Source organism: Talpa occidentalis, unplaced genomic scaffold (assembly GCF_014898055.3).
Source record: "Talpa occidentalis isolate TD23 unplaced genomic scaffold, MPIMG_talOcc4v2.1 talOcc4.17, whole genome shotgun sequence".
Taxonomy (NCBI): domain Eukaryota; kingdom Metazoa; phylum Chordata; class Mammalia; order Eulipotyphla; family Talpidae; genus Talpa; species Talpa occidentalis.
In genome coordinates, this window is record NW_023601754.1 from 6,838,525 (window position 1) to 6,865,665 (window position 27,141).

Sequence of the window (27,141 nt, forward strand, 5' to 3'; positions counted from 1 at the left end):
TAAAGGTTCTATTAATGCTGGAGACTGCATTATATTTTTCATTTTTCCCAGCCCCCCCCCCATATGTTTTCAGCGGCACAGAATTAGAACTTGGGTCCTTTTGCCAGAATCTGCTCCTAGATGGGGTGTAAAGAATCAGAAACTCAAACAGGCATGGGCATATTTATGCTTGTGCTTAAAAATAGAGCAAAGAAAAAGTTGGACCTTGTTTCTGAAAATAAGAAAACTGCAGAAGAAAAGCCCATCAGCCTCCCCGGTGGCACAGCAGTTGAGCGCTGGGTTGCGAAGCTGCCCGCAGCCTCTGCAACACCGGTTCGATCCCCGGCTGCTCCACGGCCACCAGAGAGGGTCCCACATGGCGCACAGACGGTACCCAGTGCTTGTATAAATAAATAAATAAAATCTTTAAAAAAAAAAAAAAAAAAAGAAAAGCCCATCAATATTCCTTTTCATATAGATCTGACCTCCGTGTAATTTATCTTGTTAGCCCTTTGCAGGCACATTTCCATGGTCACTATCCACATACTGCACTGTGTTTTATTTATTTGTAAAGTGTTGGGCTGCAAAACATGGAGAAAACATAAAAATCCTTTCAAAAACTGAGACATGAGCTTACTTGTTCACAGTGTTATTTTGTATTTGCATAGAATAGTTGGTTAAAGTAGATACTTAACTATTTTCAGACAAAGCACAGGGCTCATAAGAGACCATGTGGGATCACGCAGGGCGTGGAAGAGTTTGGGCGCATTACTCTAAATGTAATAAAAGACCACTGAAGAGACTTAAGCAGAGGTGTTATATAATCATATTTTCCTTGGCAATCATGTGTAGAACAGATATATGGAGGCCAGATTGGGTGTAGGGAGACATGTGATAAGGTTCTTGCCTTTCACCCAAGGTAAAGATAAAGGGTGGGCAAGACAATGGCGCCTGGGAGAAAGTGAGGTATTCCAATTTTTTTTTAAAGATTTATTTATTTATGCATACAAGAGCTGGGGTGTAGGCCAGAGGTGCAGAGAGGTGAGAAGATTCATCAAAGACAGAGTGGGGAGCAGAACAGGCAGATGTACTGAAATATACTACTGAGGGGAACTGTGGGCGAGGCAGGAGAGGTCTGTGGTTCCATGTGGGTTAGCTCCCAGGGAGGGGATTGAACCGGAGCTACAGTGGCTGCCAATAGCATCAAAGTGCTGAGACTTAATCCCTGCACCACTAAGGAGGCTCCAAGTAAAGTAAATCTTAAGACAGGTAGTAGTAGACACATACCAGTAATTGCATAACAATGAAAATTATATAAAAGATACAATGATCTTTTGCAGAATTTTATTTCTACTGCACACATTTTATAAAAATTTAAACATTTAACAAAATGTTATTGTATAAATAAAATGTCATTGTATAAATGATTCACCAAATGAATGCACATCATTCACCATGGGCTATACACACTAGAGAATGCATTTCTGAATTTGAAGAGATTCAAGTTGTGGACCTCAGCTGCACAGGCAAGCAGAAGTAAAACTTTTCCTGTTATAACTCTCTGAACCCCACACAAATAAGGATCACATTGGTTATAAACAGAAATACAGTGGTAGTGTCTGGATATTAAGACCAGAAAAAGAGTTCTTTTTTTTTTTTTTCTTTCTTTCTTTCTTTTAGTTCACCTCGTGGTTGTTTTTCTAAAATATTTTAAGTATGGGTCTCTTTTAAATAAAAAACAAACTAAAAAAAGTAACAGTTAACTTGGAGTCTAATTTCTTTTGCAAGCTTTTAAATACCCTGGTCCATTTTGTTTTTATAGGAAATAATTAGAAATAATAAATACTAGGCTTCAATTTCATACCTGTAGCCAGTGATCTGGATCTGGAAAGAATAAAAGGGAAGAGGGAAAGTCAGGAAAAAGGATGAAGTGGAAGGAAGAAATGGGAGAAAGGGGAAACTGAGCAAAGGAGGCTTAGCTTGCAAGTAATTCCCCTGGAGCAAGTGGAGGGAAAGGAGAGGGTTTCTGTTAACCCTCCTCTCACTTAAGGTTCTTCAAACAGCTTCCAATTGCCTGCAGAGCAAAATCGCATTTATTTTAACTGGGGTCAGCTTGGTATCCCTCAGAAATCCCACTACCCAGGCCTCCCCTTCCAGGCTCTTGCTAGCTCTTTCTGTCTTAGCTTGGTTCCAAGACAAGAATGGCTACTTCTCCCTACCCAAGCTTTTTTTTTTTTTTTTTTAAGATTTATTTATTTATGCATACAAGAACTGGGGTACAGGCCAGAGGTGCGGGAGGCGCGTGGGGCGGGGGGGGGGGGGGGGGGAGGATTCACCAGACATTGCGGGAAGCAAAACAGGCATACTGACTGAAATACACTGCTGAGGGGAACAGCAGGCGAGACAGGAGAGGTCTGATGTGCCATGTGGGTCAGTGCCCTGGCTGGGGATCAAACTCGTGCTGCAGTGACTGGCAGTAGCTTGATAGTGCTGTGCCTTTAACCCCTGCGCCACCAGGGAGGCCCTAACCCAGTCTTTTTTTGCCATTTTTTTTTTTTTTTTGTTCTTCTCAGGCCTCTCCCTTCCATTTTCTCATTGGAGGGTTTATATCTATTCGTGTGCATTCACATCTACTGTTCCAAAGACTAACTCTTGTCCCTGTACAGTCAGTCAGGCTCCAGGAGAGAGGTTGGCTAGGTCTGGCTTCAGCAAGATTCCAAACTCCCTGCGCCCCTCCCGGCACACAGCAGAGGTGCCTGCTGGTGACTAAGTTCAGGTCAATAAATGAGTCAACGCAAGTAGCTGCTGAGTCAGGAGAGAGTCGCCAACAGACAGCAAAGGGCTCCTAAGGTCCTTCGGGGTACTGAGGTTCAGCTCCTCCATCCCACCTTCGCAGAACGCAGTCGCCTGGGCGCCGCTCGGGGCCGGGGTACCGCTTCCGGCAAGCGGCAAAACCTCGCCCGGATCCCGGCCCGCAGTAACGCGGCCATTCCCTTAGGCGGCGCTAAAAGCCAGAGCCGCGGAGCCCGCCGCGAGGCATGATGGGACTTGCAGTTTCCGCGAGCACCTCGGCGCTTGCGCACTGGAGAGGCGCGCCCGCCACTCCCCAGGATTCTGGGCGCCTGTGGAGGGCGGCCCAGGCGACGGCGTTCCAGCCGAATACTCCTCTCTAATCCACAACGAATGAGCCGGGTGGGCGTAAGAATCAGTTTTGCGTAGACCGTCACGGTGCCCTTTAAAGTGGCCGGAATAAGCACGCCCCTGCTCCGGAAGTGAGCGGCTTCTGGCGCGGTGCATTGTGGGGGGCGTAGTCCTCCTTCCCAGGCGGTCCTTGGCGGCGTCCCCCGGGCCGACTCCCGAGCGCAGGCGGGCGGCCGGGCGGTGGTGCGGCGCGGGCTGGTGGGAAGCGTATTCTGGGCACGGGGCGCCGGACCAGGCCGGCAGTGCTGGGCAGCAGGAGTGGGAGGCCGCCCAAGGCCTCGCGCGGCGCCGCCCGTCGAGGGGCGGGCGGCGGCTGACCGACCGGGCCGTCGAAGGGCTCAGGAGGCCGGTGGGCCGTGCCGGGCCGCGCGTCGCAGCCATGCCTGGCTTCACATGCTGCGTGCCGGGCTGCTACAACAACTCGCATCGGGACAAGGCACTGCACTTCTACACGTTCCCCAAGGACGCTGAGCTGCGGCGCCTCTGGCTCAAGAACGTGTCCCGTGCTGGCGTCAGTGGGTGCTTCTCCACTTTCCAGCCCACCACGGGTCACCGTCTCTGCAGCGTCCACTTCCAGGGCGGCCGCAAGACCTACACGGTGCGCGTCCCCACCATCTTCCCACTGCGTGGCGTCAACGAGCGCAAAGTAGCGCGCAGACCCGCGGGGGCCGCAGCCGCTCGCCGCAGGCAACAGCAGCAGCAACAGCAGCAGCAGCAGCAGCAGCAGCAGCAGCAGGCTTCGCCGGCAGCTTCCACTGCCCAGACTGCCCAGCTGCAGCCGAACCTGGTGTCTGCCTCTGCGGCGGTGCTCCTCACCCTTCAGGCCGCGGTTGACAGCAGCCAGGCGCCAGGATCCGTGCCTCCGGCACCCACCACTCCCACTGGAGAAGACGTGAAGCCCATCGACCTGACGGTGCAGGTGGAGTTCGCGGCCGCAGAGGGCGCAGCCGCGGCCGCCGCTTCGGAATTGGAGGCTGCTACCGCCGGGCTGGAGGCCGCCGAGTGCCCTATGGGCCCCCAGTTGGTGGTGGTGGGGGAAGAGGGCTTCCCTGATACTGGCTCCGACCACTCATACTCCTTGTCGTCAGGCACCACGGAGGAGGAGCTCCTGCGCAAGCTGAACGAGCAGCGGGACATCCTGGCGCTGATGGAGGTGAAGATGAAGGAGATGAAGGGCAGCATCCGCCACCTTCGTCTCACTGAGGCCAAGCTACGCGAAGAACTCCGCGAGAAGGATAGGCTGCTGGCCATGGCTGTTATCCGCAAGAAGCACGGAATGTGAATGGGTGGTCCCCGTGGTTGCGGGACTCTCCCACGCTTTTCAGCCTAGGGCAACTCCCGCCTCTGCGATTGAACTCCCCTCTATTCCTGGGGCACTGGTTGACAGTACTGAGGCTTAGGGCAGCTGGATTCTTTTGCTGGTGACCTGGCACCCTCTCTCGTTTCCTCTTGAAGCAGAGGTCTGGGACCTCGGACTCTGCACTGGTGACACCAGCAATTATGACTTTGTCTACCCCCTTCCCACCCTCATCTCCAGTTTATGTTGCAGATTCTGGTAAAGCAGAGGCCTCAGATCCTCTGAACTTGAAATTTCCCCTGTGGGATGCCCAAAGACTATGGGTTTGGGAGGATAACACCTTGAGGTTGGCCAGCAATCAGAAACAAACTCTTTCGTGTGTAGTAATGAGCTCCAAGTGATATCAGTTCTCCTCCTTTTCATGCTTTTCCTTCCTAGGTGCAGCCTGTGATTCTGATGGGGACTGACAGGTCTGTGACTCTGCCACCTAGGACCTCCCTCCCTAGGAAGCCGTCTATGACGGCATATAGGTGACATGCTGACGAAAATCCAGCTTGCCAGAGACTTAGGTTTATCCTGTTATGTTTGCTACTGGTTACAAATTCTATTTTCTGTACAACTAGTCAGACTAAAGTTTTCACTGTGTTTGTTTGACAAAACGAATTAAACAGAAAGTAAGGTTTTTATTTGGGTTTCGCCATTTTATTTTTATAAAAATTCGGCTAAGTGTCCATGCAGGTGGAGAAATAGGCCTTGGCCTCAGGTCTCAAGGATTAGTTTGACCCTGCCTCAATGCCTAGATTTCTCCAGAAAATGACCATAAACAACATCAGCTCTGACCTCTTAAGGTCCTCACTGGCCAGATCAACTCAAGAGTTTGGAAATGGCACTAAATGGTCTGTTTGTCCATGGGCTATCTACCTGTATCCTTTCAACAGGGAAAAGAAGCAACTGAGAACGAGACTAAATTGTGACAGCCCTTTTCTCTTTGAGTTTTTAATTTGTTCTTGAATTTTTTAGCTGTGGTTGAATTTTGCTAATTATATAGCCCTAAGGTCCAGGACAGTGTTGGGGGGCACACATGGGCAAGTGCTTAAATCAGTAAAGACTTGAGCCATGGCTCCTGCAGTTACAAAGACTCTTTCACCAGATACTTTTGGCACTTTCAGTGTCAAGCATCTGAGTCCACAGAGAGCTTTAAGGAGTAGATGTTGGAATTCGTGACAACCTTAGCTCATTTCTTGACTGCATTATTTTTTTTTTTTTGAAGATTTATTTATGCATACAAGAACTGGGTACAGGCCAGAGGTGCGGGGGAGGGGGGGTAAGATGATTCACCAGTAACAGAGTGGGGAACAGAACAGGCAGACTGACTGAAATACACTGCTGAGGGGAGCAGAGGGCGAGACAGAAGTCTGCTGCGCCATGTGGGTTGCTCCCGGCTGGGGATCAAATTGGTGCTGCAAAGGCTGCGGATAACTTCACAGTGCTGTGCTTAACCCCTTGCGCCACCAGGGAGGGCCTGTATTATCTTTTAGTTTGGATATTTTAGGGATGAGGGTGACATTTTTATTTATAGCTCCCAGAAATTTAACTCACAGCTGATGGGGAGAGGCAAATGCCTTTAAAGCTATCCTTGTGACTATAGGGTCACAGTGCAAATGGACGCTTCCTGGGCTTATAAATTATCTCTTCCTCCTCTGTCACTTAAGGAATTAGTTTGGGGACTTCCCCGGGGGCAGCAAGCTGAAATGGCTCTAAAACTTTCCCCTTGTCTCTGCTTCCCTCCTGATCTCTTGGCACTAAGGAACAAGGAAGAGGGGAGTGGAACACAGGTTGTGCAGGTACCTGCTTGGGAATGGGACTGGATCACTGCCTCTCTAGGCTTAGCTTTGACCAGTCAGTGGAAGCAAAACAATGTCCTTCCAGATCAGCTAGGACTAAAGGAAGCCCTTTGCTGGCAGCCATTGGCCCAGTCTTTCCCACTATTCTTTTCTGAGATTGAGGGGTTTCCTAGCCAGGCCATGCTCATTAGTTTATCCTTTAGCTCCCATTTGTTGAAAGAACTTGAACTGTTTTTGCTTTGGCTCACTTGAACCTCTCAGCAATGTTCTTAGGGTAGAGTGAGGATCAGGCCCTGGCCAGGATTCACCTGTTATCTGGAGGTTATGTTTGCACAGGCTACCTGTGTTTTAGCTTCTTGGAGGGCGGAGGACAGCAAAGGGTAAGGGAGACCCTAAACGCCTACATAATGAGAAGCATCCAGTCAGGCAAAGTAACACCAACCTGGCATTTAATAAAAATTTGGCCTGATCTTACAAGCCAGATCCAGTGGGGTCATAGGGGTGGTAGTTGGTGAAAAAGCAAAAACTCTTGTGGAAGAACACAAGTACTGAGAGATCTCTGGCTAGGAGGGAAGGCAAGAAGTTACCGAATGAAGCCTTTTAACTGTTTAAATTTACTTGAGTAAGTTGTATTTGCCCTAGATAGGCCTGGCAGCAAATGTTTGCGTTGCCAAGGATGAGAAATGGGCACTGAAGGGAAAGGGCAATGGATGGTGGGAGGCAGATTACTGACAACCTGGTCACTTAAATCACAGGGAAAGTTTCGGTGAACCAAAACACTGGCTGTAAAAATGCAGCTCCTAACTGCCCTGCCTGCTGTAAAAACAACAACAAAACCCCAAAACGTCAGAGAATGCTTTGGGGACCCCAGCTATGTCAGTGTTACAATAATCTCATTTTCATCTGCGCCCTACTTGAGCATGTGTGTCTCTGGCCCAAGGAAAAGCCTCACCTGCTCGGAACTTGCTTTGGGCCCGACCGGTACCCGGCAGGGCGCAGGAATGTTAGGACAGCAGAATCTGTGGGTACCGCTCTGGCTGGCCTTACAAGGTTCGGAGGAGTCAGAGGGGCGGCCAGAAATCACAGTGGGAGGGGGCTTCGCGAGCGGAAGCAGCCCCAGGGGCCCGAGGAGGGGCCGCTCGGCCACTGGGGCGAGATCCGGCTGCCAGGAGGGCGCGGTCAGTCCGGGTCGGCTGCGCGGCCTGGGCGGGGCAGGACCAGTCGAGACCTAGTGACAACTGAGCCCTGACCCTCGCCTGGCGCCAACCTCGGGTGTTCCAGAGGCTTCCGCTAGACCACAATTCTCAGGGGCTCGCCCCGACAGCCTCCCTGGCTTAGTTAGCCTCACCTCCCGCGCAGCGGGCCGTGTCTGGGCCTCGGCGCGTGGCACGCCGGGAACTGTAGTTTCCTCCTCGCTTCCTAAGCCAAAGAGGAGTGAGGTGAGACTGCATTTCCCAGGGTGCCACGGGGTGGCGAGGAAGGCAGGGGGGAAGGGACAGTCGGTCGCAGACCGCGCTGGGTTGCCGCCGCTGCTGCCGCCATCGTGCCAGCCCCTCGGGTGAGTGTCGGGGCCAGCGCTCCGGGGAGGGGGCCGGGCCGCGGGAGCCGCGCTCCGGGCCGCCTGGAGCCTCCGCCGTGGGTCCCCGGGCGGCCCCTCCCCTCCCCCCTCGGCGGCCAGAAGCCGCGCGGGGCCGGGGCCATGTGTCGCGCGCGGCTCCGCCTCCCGCCGGTCCTCTGAGGCGGCGGCCGCGGGGAACCCGAGAGACGCTGCCGCCGCCCGGCGGGGCTGCCCCTGGCCCGGGGCGGGTGCACCGGGCTGCGCCGCGGCCGGGCTCCTTCTCGGATCGGGACCACCCGGATGGCGCTCCCGGGCTCCGCCCCGTCTGGCCTAGCCGGGGCTGCCCGCGTTCCACCAGCTCCGCGGGCTGGCTGGGGCCCGCCCCGCTCGCGTTCGCTCTGCCGCCCGCCTGCACGGACCCGGGGATGGGCAGGCGCCGCCCGGACCTCTCCGGAGTCTGCACTGGGTAAGGCCGCCCGCCTTCCGCAGCCCAGGCTTAGGCTCCTCACCTGATTCTGGAGCAGCGCCCGGCTGAGATGTAGGTGAACGCTCCCTGGCTTCTCTGCCCGCGGGGAGTGTGCGAATCCTAACCCCCACTCTGTGGAACCCGTGCACGGCTTCTCTTTTCTACGTGGAGGGCTGGGTCCGGGAATCCGGAGGGGGTTCCACGCGGGGCTTTACCTCTGGCCAGCCTGGAAGGATCTGGGCCTGAGATGCGGAGGAACCGTAGGCTCAGACCCCGCCCTTCTCTATCAGTGACCAGCCCCACCTTTGGTTGGGTTGGCGGGCCCAGTTGGTGGAGGAAGGAAGGGCCGGACCTGCGGAGGTGAGGCTGGACGTGTGAGCCTGCAACACATTATCAGACTGTTGAGACATAGCCTGATCCTCCCATCCGCCCCCTCTCCGAGTCAGAGAACTGCCCTGCTGGACAGGATGACTCCTTAAGAATGGTGGTGTTAGGTGAGGTTTAACGGAGGGGAAGTAGAGTGCCAAATAAGATACTGGGCTGGAAGTGAATCGGGGGTAATACACATTTGGGAAGTGGGACTCAGATGCAGACTCTGTAGGCCCCAGAGTCAGGCGCCCCCTTGCTTGTTCACTTCCCAACAGCTGGAGCCAGGAATATGAGCTGGTTGGGCCTTGGGAAGTTGCCCTTGATGATGGCTCCGTGGGCTGCATTGAGTTCTGGGAGAAGGGGTGTATATGGTAGGAGAGGACTCCTCTTGTAGGATTTTTAAAGGTTCTTACTGAGTAAGTGATGATAAATTAAGGCACCAATCCAAAGACCACAGGACATGGGGAAGAGGGAGCTTGCCATGCCATGATTTCTCTCACCCAATGCATCTTCTTAGCTATAGTTCTTGCAGGGACAACAGAAGCAGCTCAGTCTCAGCAGACCCGGCCCCAGCAGCAAGCAGGGTGTCAGGTCTCTTAAAAGAGTTGAATTAGGCCCATGATGCAGAAAGCTGCCACCCCTGGAGTCTTTTTCGCTTGACTATTTGCCCAGGTGATGTTTTTCTGATCATTGGCCTCTTGTCTTGGAAGTTTTCCTGCAGTTCAATTGCTCTGTCATTCTCCCTGGTGAAGAAGGACAGACAAGGATCTTTCCAGATCTCCCAGACCCAGAGATCTCTCTGGATGCAACCCTAGTTCCAATCCCCAAGCTCATGGAAGTCGTGTTTCTAAAGTAGACGCAGGGTTTGTTGATGGGGGTGGGCAAGAAGGGAGGACTCCCCATGGGGCACACATAGAATCCGTGTAATGAAGTCTCTTAATGCTGGAAGCAGTTGCTTTTCAGGGTCCTCTTGTCTGATTGGTTCTTTCTAGGATACAGGTTTCAGGTGAGCTAGGCTTATGGCTATGGATTAGTTTGCACCTTCCAAGACACTAGGTAGTTTGACCACAAGAGTTTTTCTTCAAGGTCAAAAATACACTGTTCCTTCTCAACAGTTACTCAGGAGGAGAAGGAGTTTTAGGTCTCTCCCTCTCATCCCAGTCCATTTGGATGTTCTCTTTAACTTCTCTGTCTGGTGTTTGCTAGCCATTGCTAGGCGTTCTGATTCTCAGAAGTTCTTGACCTCTTTAGAACTTGGCAGCCTGTGTGGGTGTCAGAGATAAGAGGAGAACCCGAGGTTCACCAGCGTCTTTTATTCATGTGTGGCTGACGTGGGACATGGAGCCGGACATAGAGGAGTTGGGATGGGGCTGCACAAGAATGGGGGCAGGGTTGGAAGATTCCTGGGTTCCCAACCATTCCCCCGCTTTCCTCTTTTTTTTTTTTTTTTAAGATTTATTTATTTATGCACACAAGAGTTATGTGCAGGCCAGAGGTGCAGGGTGTGTGTGTGTGTGTGTGTGTGTGTGTGAGAGAGAGAGAGAGAGAGAGAGGACTCACCAGAGAGAGTGGGGAGCAGAACAGGCAGATTTACTGAAATACAATGCCGAGGGGAGCGGGGCAGCAGGGAGACAGGAGAGGTCTGCTGGCCATGTGGGTCACCTCCCTGGCCAGGGATCAAAATCATGCTGCAGTGACTTCGGATAGCTTCATAGTGCTGTAACTTAACCCCTTACGCCACCAGGGAGGAACCCCTCCTCTTTGAACCACATTACACTTTATTCTTCTGTCTTTACAGCTGGTGAGTTGAAATCAAATGAATAGCTTAAAATTGAGACAGAATTCTTACTGGACCTGTAAGGCACCTTGTATCAAAAATTCTAGGATTGGGCCTCCCCAGTGGCCCAGCAGTTGAGCGCTGGGTTGCGAAGCTGCCTGCGGCCTCTGCGGCGCCAGTTCGATCCCAGGCTGCTCCCCGGCCACCAGAGGAGGGTCCCACATGGCGCGCAGACCTCTCCTGCCACCCGCTGCTCCCCTCAGCAGTGTACTTCGGTCCTTCTGCCTGCTCTGCTCCCCGCTCTGGCTCTGGTGAATTCTCTCACCCTCCCGCGCTTCTGACTGTACTCAGTGCTTGTATAAACAAACAAACAAACAAATAAATAAAACATGCCTCTATTTAAAAAAAAAAAAAATTCTAGGATTCTCAGGCCTCCCTGGTGGCGCAGCGGTTGCGCACTGGGCTGTGAAGCTGCCCACAGCCTCTGTAGCGCCAGTTCGATCCCTGGCCGGCGAGGTTCCCACATGTTGCACAGACCTCTCCTGCCACGTTCGCTGCTCCCCTCAGCAGCGGATTTCGTCAGTCTGCCGGTTCTGCTCCCTGCTCTGGCTCTGGTGAATTCTCTTACCCTCCCGCGCTTCTGACTGTACCCAGTGCTTGTATAAATAAATAAATAATTTTTAAAAATTCTAGGATTCTCTTGCTAAGGCATTAGAATTTTTTTTTTTTAAGTTTTTTTTTTTAATAGAGGCATTATTTATTTATTTATTTGTTTGTTTGTTTTGTTTATACATGCACTGGGTACAGTCAGAAGCGCGGGAGGGTGAGAGAATTCACCAGAGCCAGAGCGGGGAGCAGAGCAGGCAGAAGGACTGAAGTACACTGCTGAGGGGAGCAGCGGGCGGCAGGAGAGGTCTGCGTGCCATGTGGGACCCTCCTCCAGTGGCCAGGGAGAACCCAGGGATCGAACCGGCGCCGCAGAGGTCGCGGGCAGCTTCGCAACCCAGCGCTCAACCGCTGCGCCACCGGGGAGGCCCTAAGGCATTAGAATCTTGGCTGAAATTATTTTTTCCTCCTTTCTCACCAGTGACCCCTTTTATTCGGCAAGCATTCTTTGGACACTTTCTGTATGTCAGGCTCTGGGCTGAGGCTGGAGGTAGCAAAATGAATTCCACCCATTCCTGGTGCTGGGGAAATCAGGTCACAGTAGTGAGCAAGAGAGAGGGAGAAAACACTTGGGATACAATTGCAATTTTGTGCTTGAAGGCTAAGTTAAGGGGGCTATATGGGCTCTTGACTGTACAGAAGAGGGACCAAGAACCCCTGAATGATTGGGGCACCAAAGAGGAAAGACTGTGAATGGACTTTGAGTCTGCTCTTTTCCGGTGCTTGGCAAGAACCCCAGAGCAAGGTGTACCTCCAGCTAGAGAGCCCAAGGAGGCCTGGGATCCTTTGAGCAGAGATGCAGGGGTGGGGTGTGTGTGTGTATGTGTGTGTGTGTCATGCTGTCAAGCTGTCACCCTTCCGTATCACCATTGCTGTTGGCTGTAGCTGCAGGTTTCTACGACCCGCTCTTTGTCTTCCTGTAGGGGTCTCTGCTGGCTCTTTTCTCAGTGTCTGGGACTCGTACCAGCATTTTGTGGCCCGCCTTTCCCTTTCCTGTCCTGGGCTTGTAGCCTTTCACTGAGCCCGTCATGGTCGCCTTTGTTAAGTACCCAGTAGTTGCTCCTAGAGTGGGACCTGTCAGGACATCTTCCTGGGGGAGACCAAGAAGCAGTCCCCAGGCGGAGAAGGAAATAGTCCTTTTGGAGAGAGAGAGAATCCAAAAAGTTACCCACAGGATGGGTGTTGAAAGCTGGTCAGGATTTCTATGGATTTGGGTTGAACCTGATGGACTTCCCCCCCACCCCCCTTGGGCCATTTGTGTTTATGGTTGTATTTGAATCAGTTACCCCTCCCTTGGCTTTGAGATTCTGCAGCTCTCTTGCTTTGACCGTATGTGGCAGGAATTCACATCCATGTGATAACACTTGGGCCAGCACCATGGTCACAGATCCTTACAGCCTCTTCTCCCTTCTCACGCTCCAGTTGGAATGTGTCCTGTTGTAAGAATCCTTTGTTCAGGTCTGGCTGAGACTGGGGCAGTTCACTGTGACTTGGGGAGGGCAAATGCAAGTTCTTAGTTGTCCCCATGGTGTAAGCTTGTTTTGACCTGCTGAATGTGCGCAGGTGGGTGCTCTTTGTCCTCAGGGGCATGGCGCTTGCTAATACCGAAGGAAAAGAAAAGGCCTGGGCTCTGTTCTTCACCTCATTTTGCCACCTATATTCTTTTTTGCTACTTGATATTGGTTCTCAGTTCTTACAGTCCAAGCCCGTTTCATGGCAGTTTTATTGCTGGCTATGCCAGCGGCCTTATGTAGGCTTGAATTCTTTTTCAACCTTTTAGAGTCTTGGATGTCTTCATTTATTTATTTTTTAATATTTTATTTTATGATTTCTTCATTTATAAGTTGATGGTAATCATACCAGCTTTATAGGGCTGTCAGGCTCAAATGAGAGACGCGGTAACTGCTTGCTTATAGGAGGCATTCCCTTCTCCTCCTGGGGGCCTTAACATTCATCCGCTTAGCCTCCCTGGTGGCGCAGGGGTTAAAGTCCAGGCGCTATCAGGCTATCACCAGCTACTGAGGCCGGAGTTCAAGTCCCCGGCCAGGGCACTGACCCACCTAGTGCAGCAGACCTCTCCCGTCTCTTCCGCTGCTCCCCTCAGCACCCCCTGCACCTCTGGCCTACACCCCAGATTTTGTGTGCATAAATAAATAAAAATAAATCTAAAAAAAAATTTCATTCCTGGGCCTCCCCGGTGGCGCAGCGGCTGAGCGCTGGGTTGCGAAGCTGCCGGCGACCTCTGCGGCGCCGGTTCGATCCCCAGCTGCTCCCCGGCCACCGGAGGAGGGTCCCACATGGCGCGCAGACCTCTCCTGCCGCCCGCTGCTGCTCCCCTCAGCAGTGTACTTCGGTCCTTCTGCCTGCTCTGCTCCCTGCTCTGGCTCTGGTGAATTCTCTCACCCTCCCGCGCGCTTCTGACTGTACTCAGTGCATGTATAAACAAAACAAACAAACAAACAAACAAATAAATAAATAAATAAAAACATGCCTCTGTAAATTAAAAAAAAAAAAATTTCATTCCTTTATCCCCCTGCTTACCTCTGAGTGTCCTGGTGGTATGAACCAGGCGTGACTGTGGCAGGCCACAGGAGTGGTCACTTAGGCTTTCAGGCCCACTGAGGGCACCAAGTCCACTTGTATCTACAAGCAAGTTCATGGCCTCAGTTCATGAATGAGGCCCCTCTAGGGATCCCAGGGATCACTGAGCCGCCTGGGAAAGGAGACTTCTCAGGAGCCTGAGTTAGAGCATCACAGGGAGACCAGAACTCGGGTCTCATGGTTCAGCTTCTGGGCCAGGCAACGCGCCCAGAAGACTCTGGACCCCTCTCTCCAGACTGAAGAGAAAGAAAAGGTCCTCAGGGTGCTGGGGGCACCTAGAACCTCAGGGATCTGCCCCAGGAAAGGGTTCTGTCCTGGCCATCTGTTCAGGCTACAGACCTTGACCAAATTCGCACCAGACATCAGGCAGAGGAGTGGTAGACTAGGCAATTGCAGTTCCTGGGTGGAGGCTGCTCCATGGTGTGTCCCTGCAAGGAGGCTAAGTTACCCACCTCCTTCTAGCTCTTGATCTATGGTTCACCTGGGACTTGACCATGACTCCTTCCATTTATACCCCTAGTTGATTACCCCTAACATCCCCACATTTACAGTGGTTGCCTTCTTATCTGTGGTCTCACTTTCCATGTTTTTAGTTATCCCTGGTCAACAGAAATCTGAAAATATTGTGTACAATATGGTTTTTGAGAGAGCAGTACCACATTCATATATCTTTTATTGCATATCTATTTCATTGTAATTGTCCTTTTTTTTTTTTTTTTAAAGTTTTTTTTATTTATTTGTTTGTTTGTTTATACATGCACTGGGTACAGTCAGAAGCGCGGGAGGGTGAGAGAATTCACCAGAGCCAGAGCGGGGAGCAGAGCAGGCAGAAGGACCGAAGTACACTGCTGAGGGGAGCAGCGGGCGGCAGGAGAGGTCTGCGCGCCATGTGGGACCCTCCTCCGGTGGCTGGGGAGCAGCCGGGGATCGAACCGGCGCTGCAGAGGCCGCGGGCAGCTTCGCAACCCAGCGCTCAACCGCTGCGCCACCGGGGAGGCCCTGTAATTGTCCTTTTTAAAAAAGATTTATTTATGCATACAAGAACTGGGGTACAGGCCAGAGGTACAGGGGGTAAGAGGATTCACCAGAGACAGAGTGGGGAGCAGAACAGACGGATCTCCTGAAATACACTGCTGAGGGGAGCAGTGGGCGAGGCAGGAGAGGTCTGCTGCACCATGTGGGTCACCTCCTTGGCCGGGGACCTAACTTATGCTCCAGTGGCTGCCAGTAGCTTCATAGTACTGAGACTTTAACCCCTGCACCACCAGGGAGGCCCAATTGTCTTATTATTAGTTACTGATATCTTACTGTGTCTGATTTATAGATCAGACTTTCTTGTATGTATAGGGAAAAAACAGTGTATATATAGTTTTCTTACTTTCTGCTGTTGCAGGTGTTTCTTGCGGTTTTTAGAACATAGCCATCGCCAATAAATGGGACTGCCATACTGATGAGATAGTCAGGGACATAGCATAGGAGAGGGAGCAGGCAAGAGGCCAGGCTTTGGAAGGTGTGCTTGTGTGCCTGCTATTCAGCCACAGCTGCACCAAAGTGACTCTCAGGAATGAGAGAGGGTTTGGGACCTAATACCACTTGCCACATGCCTTAGATGGCTGGAATTTGTGCAGCGCTCATGTCTCCAGAGGAAGAGAGCTAACCTCTTAGCCCAAGCTCCTATATATATATATGGGCAACAGATTGATACTGAGGGTGGGCCAGGCGCCACGGGAACAGGTGCTCTGGTCATGGAGATGGGCCATACACAAACATGTAAGTGTGACAGTATCGTGCAGTGACAAGTACTGAGGAAACAACATAGATAGTAAAATGAGTAACTGGGTGGCTAGAGTGAGTGTTCAGGCTGGGTGTCCATTAGGATGTGATATTTGAGCTGACATATACATGACAAGGGGCCAGACACACACATATACAGAGGTGAATGATCCAAAGACCTCAGGTGAGAACAGGTTCAGAATCAGAAAATGCTGAAGGGCAGGACATTGATGTCAGGAGAGGAGCGAGGACAGGTCACCTAAAGCCTTAAAGGCAGGATCAGTGGCTGATACGTCAGTGGAGAATGAGAAGCGAAGTCATCGGAGGACTGTAGTCCAGGATACACAGTGCCCCGCAGACCATGAAATCAGAAGGGCATTTTGTTCCTGGAGCATGGGCATCCTGCAGTGACTTCATGTCTGCTTGTAGCCACCATGTCCCTGCTCCACATAATACACACCTGTGTTCTGGGACCGAAAGGTTTAAGCCTAGGTTGCCTGTGAATCCCCTCCTTGAAGGAGTCCTTCCCTGCTACCATACTCCAGGCTGTTTGGGGCCAGGTAGATAGTAGATGTGAGGGTAATGGCCATGGCTGGTACTGATTTCAAAGAGCCTACTGTGGGCTTAACACATCTGCTGGCATTCCCTTCTGGTCTCAGTGGTGCATCTCAAACATGTGAGCATCTTTCTGTTTACCAGTCTGGAATTAGTGATGTCCTGTTCCCCATCACTCTCCCGCCCCCTTCCTCGCTCCAGATCTAGCTAGGCCAGAATCTATTTCTCCTTTGCTAAGGTTGTAGAAAGAAATTATTACTTTGAAATTTTGGGGAAAGTGTGAGATTATTCTCCATGAAAATGCCTTTTGTGGGCCTCACTGGTGGTGCAGGGGGTTAAGTCTCAGCACTATGACGCTGTTGGTAGTCACTGCAGCATGAGTTCGATCCCCGCTAGGGAGTTGACTCACATGGCGCAGCAGACCTCTTTTGTTTGAAGAGTGTATTTCTCTTCAGCAGTGTATTTCAGCCAATCTACCTGTTCTGCCCCCATTCTGTCTCTGGTGAATCCTCTCACTAACCCTCCCACACACACAACACCTGTGGCCTACAGCCCAGCTCTTGTATGCATAAATAAATAAACAGATCTTTAAAAAAGAAAATGCCGGGCTTCCCGGTGACACAGTGGGTTGAGCGCCACACTATGAATCTGTCTGCAGCCTCTGTAGTGTGGGTTCGATCCCGGCTGGCCAGCGAGAATCCCACATGGCATAGCAGACATCTCCTGCCACACCCGCTGCTTCCCTCAGCAGTGTCTCTGGTCCGTCTGCCTGTTCTGCTCCCCGCTCTCTGGTGAATTCTCTCGCCCTCCCGCTCCTCTGATTGTACCCCAATTCTTGTATAAATAAATAAATCTTTAAAAAAAAAAGAAAAAGAAAAATGCCTTTTTGTTTGGACTTGGTGTGGAAATCTGCCTGGCTCCTTTGTTTGGCAGCAGGAGCACTGATCTGACCTGTCTTGCCCCTTTTGTATCTTATTTTTAAAGATATTATTTGTTTGTTTCTGTGTAGAACAAGTGGGGTGTAAGCCAGAGGTGCGGGGGCTGAGAGGATTCACCAGAGACAGAGTAGGAAGCAGAACAGGCAGATCTACTGAAATACACTGCTGAGGGGAGCAACAGGTGAGACAGGAGAGGTCTGTGGCGCCATGTGGGTAGCTCCCTGGCAAGGGATTAAACTCAGGCCATGGGGGTATCAGGCTGTAGCAGTGGTAGTGCTGAGACTAAACACCTAGGCCACCAGGCCCCTTACCCCTTTTTTAGAAAACCATTAAAGCAGGGCTTAGCCCAAGGGCCCAGGGACAACTTTCTCTCTGATGTAGCATGGCCATTTTTTTTTTTAATTTTTTTTTTTAATAGAGGCATGTTTTATTTATTTGTTTGTTTGTTTGTTGTTTTGTTTATACATGCACTGGGTACAGTCAGAAGCGCAGGAGGGTGAGAGAATTCACCAGAGCCAGAGCAGGGAGCAGAGCAGGCAGAAGGACCGAAGTACACTGCTGAGGGGAGCAGCGGGCGGCAGGAGAGGTCTGCGCGCCATGTGGGACCCTCCTCTGGTGGCCGGGGAGCAGCCGGGGATCGAACCGGCGCTGCAGAGGCTGCGGGCAGCTTCGCAACCCAGCGCTCAACCCAGCTTTGCAACCCAGCTGCGCCACCGTGGAGGCCCTAGCATGGTCATTTTATCTCCAGATTTGTTGTCTGTTAGAGTCCTAACTCTGGGATCTATTAAACTGGTTCTCTCCAGTTCCACCAGCTGTTACGCTCCTGACCTTGAGCCTCTTTGCCCATCTCCAGCATGGGTGTTGACTCACAGGGTGTCAGGAACAAATTGGCGTCGAGCCCTTAGCACATTTCCATGTTAGTAGAAATGAGATGTTATCAGCAGATGCTGCTGTGTTATGTCACATGTTATCCCTGGAAATACTGACCCAGAATTTGATGATAAAAATTCAGGTTTTTCTGTTGCCTAATCGGATCTCCTGGGCCAAAGGTTTGTTTTGGGTTTTTTGTTTGTTTGTTTGTTTTTAAGATTTATTTTATTCATACAACAGCTGGGGTGTAGGCCTGAGCCACGGGGGGTGGGGGGAGCGTGTGAGAGGATTCACCAGAGACAGAGTGGGCAGCAGAACAGGCAAACCTACTGAAATACACTGCTGAGGGGAGCAGCAGGTGAGACAGGAGAGGTCTGCTGCGCCATGTGGGTCACCTCCCTGGCTGGGGATGGGTTTCAGGCCGCAGTAGCTGGTGATAGCTTGATGACTTTATTTTATTTTATTTTTTAAAAATTTATTTATTTATGCATACAAAAGCTGGGGCACAGGCCAGAGATGCGGGGGGTGAGCGGATTCACCAGAGACAGAGTGGGGAATAGAACAGGCAGACTGACTGAAAGACACTGCTGAGGGGAGCAGCGGGCGAGACAGGAGAGGTCTGCTGCACTATGTGGGTTGCTCCCTGGCCGGCTGGGGATCGAACTCGTGCTACAGAGGCTGCAGATTGCTTCATAGTGCGGTGCTTAACCCCTTACACCACCAGGGAGGCCCAGCGCTGAGACTTTAATCACTGCACTACCGGGGAGGCCCATGGACCAGAGGTTTTAACTTGGGGTCTGTGGCAGAACCGCAGAAAATGTGAACAGCTTGGAATTTTTGATAAAGTTGGGATATCTGTTCAGTTCAAACTTACTGGGAGAGGGCTACAGTCTTTGAGACATTCTTAGAGGGTCTTTGCACCCACAGAGACCTAAGGGTCAGTGAAAGCTGATGCTCAGTGGGCGAGAGGTCATCAAGGTCTTTTCTGCTCCTCGAGGAGCCTGGCCTCAGTCAGCCTTCGGACTGTTGGGGTGAAGCAGGACATGGCGTGGTCAGTGGCCCTCTTGGAAGAGCCATAGGAGAAGCCGTCATAAAGGTCAGTCCCCAATCTGATTTGAGGCTGCCTCGGAGCCTTGGTATTTTGTTTGTTTCTAGCCTATTCCTTTCACGGTGACTATATTAGAAACCAGGTCAAAGCTTGCTGGCTTTCCTCAGCAGGAACATTCTCCCAACCTGGCCTCGACCCCTCTCCTGTGTTCCATGGGGTGTGGAGCGGGCCTCTACACCCTGGTTTTACCACCACCCCCCACCACCACCCCCATTGAGAAATGCTGCCTCCGAGCCATGAGTTGAAAGCTTTGTGTAAGATTTGGAAACAGAACCTATAAATGCTACAGCTGCTGGCCCATACTCTGCTGGGAGGGGGGTATGAGGAGTGTGCAGGGACCACACTGCAACCCTCACAGCTCAGAGCCACAGTGCTCAGGTGGAGAAATGGGCCTCCTCTAGGATACTTTGGGTTTATACTTGGGGTTGGGTCTAACATTTGAGTCTAGGAAGGAGTCCCCAGAGGGGTGGCAGCTGAACAGTGACTTGAAGGACTGAAACAGTGACCAGGCAGATGGAGATGGAGGGCAGCGCAGCGGGGAGGCTTACCTGCACAGAACACACAAGCCTCGGCGAGGCTGCTGCACTGCGTGGAGCTGGATGGAGGTGGGAGAGAGGGATAGGGAGGCAGGGACATCGGTGGATGGTCACTTGCAGAGGGGGTTTGGCCTTTACCTCAAGGCAAGGTCATTGTGGTGCGGTTGTTCCCCGGGGAGGGCGGCATGGCCATGGTTTAGCACTCAGAGGTGCAGAGTTAGCTGAAAGAAAGCACTGGCCTCTGCCAGAGAACCCACTGTTGGCATTGGTATACTGGTCAAGCTGGGGCAAGACTCCCTACAGCACTGAGCCACAGTTTTCCCACCTCAAGGTGGGCTGACAGAGGCATCTGACCCCAGGGTTATTGTGATCGCTGCATGGATATAAACACACCAAGTACAGACGACTCACATGAGGTTGGTGTTGACTTCAGGAAACCCACTTGGTAAAGGCCTCAAACCTCAGCGTTTTGAAGGGTCCTCATACGTTCTGGGGACCGCTGAGCTGTCCCGTTTCTCAGGAGCACTGACTGACATGCTCTACTCCACCAGACCAGAGGACTCTTCTGTCCCTTTGTCCCTCTGCACTCTGCACTCCACCACTACCTCTGCCAAGTAGTTTTGTCTTAGATAATCGTTACACCGGAAGAGCTGTACTGGATAAAGGAAAAACCACCTCCGCCTCACCTCATCGCTCTGCTTCATAGCACCAACTTCCCTCTCAGTTGCCCTCATCCTCCATTTCTAGCATCCCAGGTTCCTGCCCCTTATCACTTTGTGCCCCCAGATCTTTGCTTGTTCTTTTTTTTTTTTTTTAAGATTTATGTATTTTTATACAAGCACGGGGGTACAGGCCAGAGGTGTGCAGGGTGAGAGGATTCACCAGAGACAGAGCAGGGAACAGATCAGGGAGACGTACCGAAACACACTGCTGAGGGGAGCAGCGGGCGAGACAGGAGAGGTCTGCTGCACCATGTGGGTAGCTCCCTGCCCGCCCAGGAATCAAACCCACGCCAGAGAGGCTGCTTCACAGCGCTGCACTCAACCCGCTGCGCCACCGGGGAGGCCCTCTTTGCCTATTCTTTTCCTTCTGGTTAGTATTCTCTTTCTCCACATCCCTTCCTCCAACTTTCCCTTCCCCAGAGTTCCCAGGAGCTACACAAAGCATGTTGGGAGGAAGATGCCACAGGGGCGGCCACAGTGAGTGAGCTGAGCATAGTGGATACTAGGAAGGGCAGACAGGTGAGATTCAGGACTGTGCGGTCTCCCTTAACCCAGGTTTGTGTGTGGGTGCAGCCACAGTCTGAGCTTTTGGAACTGTGGCCTAGATTGAGCTGCTAGCAGTGGATTGGGACTAGCAGTGGATCCTGTGCCCTTCCCGCTTGTTGATTTGTCTCCTGGCAGACTGTGAACTGGGACATACCTTGTGTTCCTTCGTAGCAGGCGTGGCCAGGTCCATGCTTTCTCCTCTGCTTGTTTTAGACTTTCCTGGACATTTCTTAGTCATCTCAGCACTAAGCTGCTATTTTTAGTGTCTCCACCTCCTAGAAAACCTAAAATAAAGCCGGCTAAGCTTCCTGACCCCTCATTGGCTGGCATGTTGGTCACAGGCTGGGAGATTGGCTGAACTAGAGATAAGTCGCTGTCCCTCTACGCTGTCCCTCTCCATTGGCTCTTCTGGCCTTGAGTGAGGTCACAGACTGGAGCAAACAAGCACTCACATGTCAGGCTGAGGGCTTTACCGGCTTCCCTTGGGGAGGCTTCACAACCGCTGCCAGCATCAGAGTACTGCCTCCACTTAGGAAGCTGAGGCCACCACCACTGTTGATGGTTGTCTGCCAGGTCTAACCCACCTCCTCACTGTGTAGATTCAGAGTCCTGTTATCAGGAGAATGGGGTGGGCTCCTCTGCAGTCTGAGGTAACCACGGAACAGCACATGTGTTTTCTGTGAGGGGACCTTGCAGTGAGAAATGGGCTTCCCTACCTGGGAAAGACCTCACCAAGCCAGGGTGGCTGTCTCATCTGGGATTTGTGTTTTCCGTCTTGCACCCTTGGGCAGTGATCTCTGTGGAGAGATGTTTTCTCGCAGCCTCCATTCTTCTCCCCGCACCTTTTAGCTATTATTCAGTGACCTCTGAACTCACACCCCCAGGTCTGAAGTGGGTAAGGTTACCCCAGGTCAGGCCAGGTGTCACTTTTTTTTTTTTTTTTTGCAAATCAGACCTTAAGGAGCCATCTTCCCCTACTCTTACTGGGTTTTCCCTGACCTGCCAGGGAAACCCTGTGGCAGTGTTGAGGGAGTGAATGCTGAGTCCCAGCAGGACAGAGAGGGGGTCTAAGGCCTGCAACAGAAGATGCTTCACACGTAAGATCAGTACTTCTTGGCCTGCTAGGTGGGAAGAAGAGCAGTAGCTCTGCCCTTGCTGGTGGTTTACCGAACTGGATGAAGATATGGGGAGAATGCTTAGCTGTTCCTTAGAAGCCTGGTCCCTCACTGGGCATTAGAACTTTCTCTGAATTTGTCTTGACTCTACCTTCAGCATCCATATGTGGTCCATGATACTGGTCCAGCTCTCGGCTCCCTGCACGGTCTGTCTTTGGAGAGGGCTGCTTTCCATTCCCTGGCACCTCTCCATGTTCCTCGGGAGAACAGACCTCAGCAAAGGTCAACCCTGCTGGAGGGGGTCGCGGAAAAGAGGGGGTCGTTGAAGAAACAGCTTCTGCAGTACCAACACTTCCCTCCCTGTCTTGCTGGTCTTACAGGTCTCAACGAGGCCGGGTGACGCTCCAGAATGGGAGACAAGCCAATTTGGGAGCAGATTGGATCCAGCTTCATTCAGCATTACTACCAGTTATTTGATAATGACAGAACTCAGCTAGGCGCAATTTACGTAAGTTGCCATGGCTGGGGCTGGAACGGGACCCCAGCATGAATAGAGATGTTGGACCAGCGTGTCCAGTTCACAAGTTCTGACAGCCCACACTGAATTTGTGTGTACCCTTCCATCTGAGCTTCTGTCTGTGAGACGGGTATTGAGCCTGACCTGGTCTGTATGTTCCCTTAGCAAGTTGGAGTGGGGGTCCTGGTGCTCTGAGCACAGTATTCTGGGCTGGCCATTCCATGGTTGTGGCAGTACCTCTGTTCCAGACTTGGCAGCTGCAGGCTAGGGCTCATGGCGCCCTCTGGAGGCAACAGCTGTGAGTGTCATCACTGCAAGTTTGATGGAGGCCCATGTCAACTTAAATTTGTTGGTGGGGGGGTGGGGCTCAAAACCTATAAATGCTCATGGAAAACAGGTGGTATTAGACTAGAGAAAGTGTGTGTCCTTTGAGAAACCCTTCTGTACAGACAGTGTTTGCTATTTTTATGGTGTTCATATAAAAAAAAGAGCTACTTATATATGACTCTGTCATACAAATGTGGCAGGGTCACATAGAAATGTGATTGATCCAGCCATACCTACCTGGGACAGCTCAGGATGAGAATGATGGGCGTCATCCAGGATAGCCTCAGAGCCTGACTGGGCTGTGGGCAAACTCTTCTATGTCTCCTACCCAAAAAGTTAGGGTTCATTCAGAAATTTTGGATAAAAGAGGGATCTTACCAGTGGAAAGCCAAACCCAGCATGGGTATTTTATTGTCATCAGCATGGAGGTTTTTTTTTTTTTAAAATTGAACTGATCTGACTCTGAGAGCCTGGTACTTCTTAACATTAATCAGAGCAGGCCTGAGTCAGAAGAGAGTTAGCAAGATCCTAAAAGAACACTTTATATATGTCATTTCATATAATCCTCAACACACATCCCCTTTGAAGATCAGGAAACTGAGACTCAGAAAAATAAGTAACTTGCCTAATGTCACAGCTGGTAAGTACCAGAGCACTTTTGAATTCTGCTCCTAAAGGCTTGGCAGGGAAGATCTGGGGGCAAGGAGACAAAGCAAAGCTAGTGGGTTTCATGTTGATAGTAGGGAGAGTCCCAGACTAGGCCTTGGGAGGCCTTGTCAACTTCCATTCCTCTCTGACCCGCCTTGGGTGCCCCCATGGGAAAGGATTTGAATTCAGCCTAGGCTGTAGAGATGGTGCTAAACATAGGATGTTTCTAGTTCTTTTTTTTTTTTTAAAGGATTTGTTTATTTATTTATTTATTCATACAAGAACTGGAGTACAGGCTAGAAACGCAGGAGGGTAAGAGAATTCACCAGAGACAGCGGGGAGCAGAACAGGCAGACAGGCTGAAAACACTGCTGAGGGGAGCAGCAGGCGAGACAGAAGAGTTCTACTATGCCATATGGGTACCTCCCTGGCTGGCCAGGAATTGAACTGCACTGCAGAGGCTGCAGACAGCTTCACAGCGCTGCTCTCAACCTGCTGTGCCACTGGGGAGGCCCTCCAGTTCATTTCTGACAGCTTCTCTTAAACTCACACTGACTGAACCACGCAGCAGCACGGCTTTGGGCTGGGTCTAAAAACTGGGAAATGAACTTACTTGCTAAGTTTATATATTGCTAGATAGTCTTTCAGAGCCTGGGCTTTGGGATGATGGGGTGTAATAAAAGACGTTAATAGTGTAATCTTTGGATGCTACCCTTAATTTCCTACTTTATGGGCAGGGAAACTGAGGCATGGACTTAGTTCCAAGGAAGACCCTTTTCAGGGTTTTTTTCCAAGTCCTCACAGATAATGTTTGAACTGTGAGGCCTTAACCCTGGGTTTCGTGGTTTTCAGATTGACGCATCATGCCTTACGTGGGAAGGACAACAATTCCAGGGGAAAGCTGCCATTGTGGAGAAGTTGTCTGTAAGTAAGGGCCAGGGCGGGCTGGAGGCAGCTCCTTTCCTGCCCGCTGACCGTGACCCATTGCCGTCTTTCTTTTACAGAGCCTTCCGTTCCAGAAAATCCAGCACAGTATCACAGCACAGGACCATCAGCCCACGCCAGATAGTTGCATCATCAGCATGGTTGTGGGCCAGCTCAAGGTAGCGCTTCTAGGGAGGAGTGGGCTGGCAGAGGAGAAGCCCCTGCCTTCCCTGTGATGTGACTTACTGATGTGTCAGGGGAAAGCTAGACAAAGTGACTGTCTAGATCTGTGTAATTCAATACAGTAGGCACTAGCTACCTGTGATTCTTAAATTACGTTAACTAAAATGAAATAAAATTAAAATGTAGTTCTTTCTGTTGCACTAGCTCTATTTCCAGAGCCCGTAGTCACTTGTGGCTGCCTACTGCACAGTGCAGACATAGAACTTTTATTTTACTGCAGAAAGTTCTGTTAGAGAGCACTGATCTAGCACCTTTTGGAAAAGGGAAGAGATACAGGAGCAGGATGGGACTATGTGCAAGCCTTAGCCATGGACCTTAGCACTGCCTTCCATGCAGGTGGACTTTCTGTAGGCAGCTGACCTTAGACACAACTGGGTGCCCCATAGCATGCCCCTTCTCGAGTGCACACTGCCTTTCAAGCTGACTCTGGCTCCTCTGCCCACTGGGCAGAGCACCTGGAACTCCTACTTCTCTTTCCTTCTCAAGCCTCTTCATCCCTAAGGCAGGTCTCAGAATAATAGACCCACACATCTACTCTGTAGGCTAGCTGGGCAGGGCTTCTTGAGTCTAATATGAGGGCAGAGGGACCTATTTTCTGGCCAGGACTTCCCTGTCATTCTCCTGCCTACCCAAGATGCCCTGCCCAGAGCCTGTGCTCAAACAGATCCTTGGGAATGAGAAGGTCTCTTCAGGAAACTCAGTGTCCATCTTTGCAGATGGGGGTCATTAAGCAGTGTCCCTTCCTACCTGGTTTCAGGTTCTTCCTGAAAGAAGTTGGTGTGTCTGTCCAACTCGGAGCCCCCAAAAGACGATTGCCTCCATGTTGATGATAATTCCCAGAAAAACCAATGATGTTAAAGACAGTGCTGATTAGCTGGGCTCCTACCTCAACTAGGCTTCATCCTGGTCTTCAGTTTGGCTGGAGGTTTCTTGCCTTTCTTTTTTCATTGTAAATGTTATGTATTACATGACAGGAAATAGGGCACATGGGGTGAGGCTTGCTTCCCTCCCTCCCCTCCGTGGAGCTGTGATCACAGTATAATCTCAGTTTTGAGCCTTTTCTCACACACTTGACCAGAGTCAGTATTAATAGCTCTCCTGATTGGGCTAACTGGCATTGACATTGAGATTGTTTAGTTTTTAGATACTGTAAGTTATGTAGTAAGCATTGCAGAAGAACTTTTTTGATTTGATCACCTGTGCCTAGATACATGCGTTGAGAGGCTGGCATGTTCTCTGTTTGTTGCTGCAGCCAACAGGTGAATTGTTCTGCAGTTTATGTACACTACCACTAGGTCCCTGTGTGCCCGGAACAGTGTTTCACACATTCTATCAGTTCACTTTCACAAGTACCCCTTGGCTATCCTGGGATTTGAGTCCTGGCGGTAGGCCCTGATCCCAAAGTTAGCATTCTTTGCCCTGTTTCCCTATCATTCAACTCCCTTCTTATTTCTTGGCCCCTTTACTGAATCGTTTTCTCTTTTCTCACAGGCCGATGAAGACCCCATCATGGGGTTCCACCAGATGTTCCTATTAAAGAACATCAACGATGCCTGGGTTTGCACCAATGACATGTTCAGGCTTGCCCTGCACAACTTCGGCTGACCTCCTCCCCGCCAGGCACTCACGCTGTTTCCTCCTCCCTCCGATTCCTGATACTATTCACACTCCTCCAGATGCTCCAAATATCATACACAAATGAGCAGACCACGGTGGGAGTGGGCGCATGCGCTGCTGCCCCCGAGGTGTTGTGCATGATGTTTGGACGCTAGACTAGTTGCATCTGACAGGAGAAGTTTGTGTTGTACCAGCGCATGCCTTGGAAAGACTTAAGTAATGCAAAGGTTGTCTCTCTCTCTCTTTTTTTTTTAATCTACTGACAAGTTCTAGTAACCCAAAGACGTGAAGGAGAAAGCAGCTGCCTCAACGCCCAGATATTGATTTGTTCAGATGTTTCAATGCCTCATGATACAATAAAACCACAAAAATTTTCTTAACAGTTTAAATTGTTTTAATTAGTTTAATAGATGGCTGGGCATCAATAACTACCCTGCCCCATTGGCTCTCTTCATGCCTCACCCTCCCCAACGCAGCAATATTTGTTGTAGGGAGAAAACTGCTGAAGCAGCACTCCCAGGTAGCTTCTCCAAAGCCCTGTAAGGCATAATATTCTCCTTCCCAGCCCATCTGCTCTTGGGAAATTAAGCTGCAGAGAGGGAGAGCTCGGGTCTGCCTGAAGCTTCCCTTGCATTGAAACCTCTGCAGTCAGTTCTGACACACCTGTGACCTCTGCACTGAGTAGGATCAGGGCTCTAGAAGCAGGAGAGATGACGCTGCATCCCATTGAAGATCAGGCCTTGACAAAAATGGTCAATCAGGTTTAGGCCCTCTGGACTGAGGACTCAAAACCAAGGATAAGCAGAAGTTTGAGGGAGAGGGACCTGCTCTATCCCCAGAAGGGTCAAGGTCACATTCAGGGTGCCCCACAAACCCCAAGCGAAGCAGTAGATAGTTCAGATCCTGTACTACCTGTTTTGGATTATCCAAGCATTGCCTAAAGG

At 51.1% G+C, this 27,141-nt stretch overlaps 2 protein-coding genes across 4 annotated transcripts; both read left to right on the forward strand.

The window, feature by feature from the left end:
* Positions 1-3,069: 3,069 nt before the first annotated feature.
* THAP11 (THAP domain containing 11) lies at positions 3,070-5,522 on the forward strand. The gene has a single exon (XM_037518098.2). It carries the CDS (start codon positions 3,560-3,562, stop codon positions 4,460-4,462), a length of 903 nt encoding a protein of 300 aa, XP_037373995.1. The 5' UTR covers positions 3,070-3,559; the 3' UTR covers positions 4,463-5,522.
* Positions 5,523-7,772: 2,250 nt separating this feature from the next.
* NUTF2 (nuclear transport factor 2) lies at positions 7,773-26,577 on the forward strand. 3 transcript variants are annotated; one of them, XM_054696921.1, is made up of 6 exons: positions 7,773-7,879; positions 18,822-18,990; positions 22,302-22,429; positions 24,266-24,337; positions 24,418-24,516; positions 26,072-26,577. In XM_054696921.1, the coding sequence occupies exons 3-6, from the start codon at positions 22,331-22,333 to the stop codon at positions 26,183-26,185; spliced, it is 384 nt and encodes a 127-aa protein (XP_054552896.1). In that variant the 5' UTR covers positions 7,773-7,879; positions 18,822-18,990; positions 22,302-22,330; the 3' UTR covers positions 26,186-26,577. The 3 variants fall into 3 exon arrangements, with proteins under 3 accessions (XP_054552896.1, XP_037371827.1, XP_037371829.1); XM_037515930.1 differs by lacking the exon at positions 18,822-18,990; XM_037515932.2 differs by lacking the exons at positions 7,773-7,879; positions 18,822-18,990 and adding an exon at positions 8,309-8,345.
* The last annotated feature ends 564 nt before the right edge of the window (positions 26,578-27,141 follow it).

Bases quoted from the DNA above. Each gene is read 5' to 3' on its own strand.
- THAP11 (XM_037518098.2), top strand. From the start codon at position 3,560: ATGCCTGGCTTCACATGCTGCGTGCCGGGCTGCTACAACAACTCGCAT.
- NUTF2 (XM_054696921.1), top strand. From the start codon at position 22,331: ATGGGAGACAAGCCAATTTGGGAGCAGATTGGATCCAGCTTCATTCAG. The intron at 22,430-24,265 runs GTAAGTTGCCAT...CGTGGTTTTCAG, and splicing joins CTCAGCTAGGCGCAATTTAC to ATTGACGCATCATGCCTTAC. The intron at 24,517-26,071 runs GTAGCGCTTCTA...CTTTTCTCACAG, and splicing joins TGGTTGTGGGCCAGCTCAAG to GCCGATGAAGACCCCATCAT.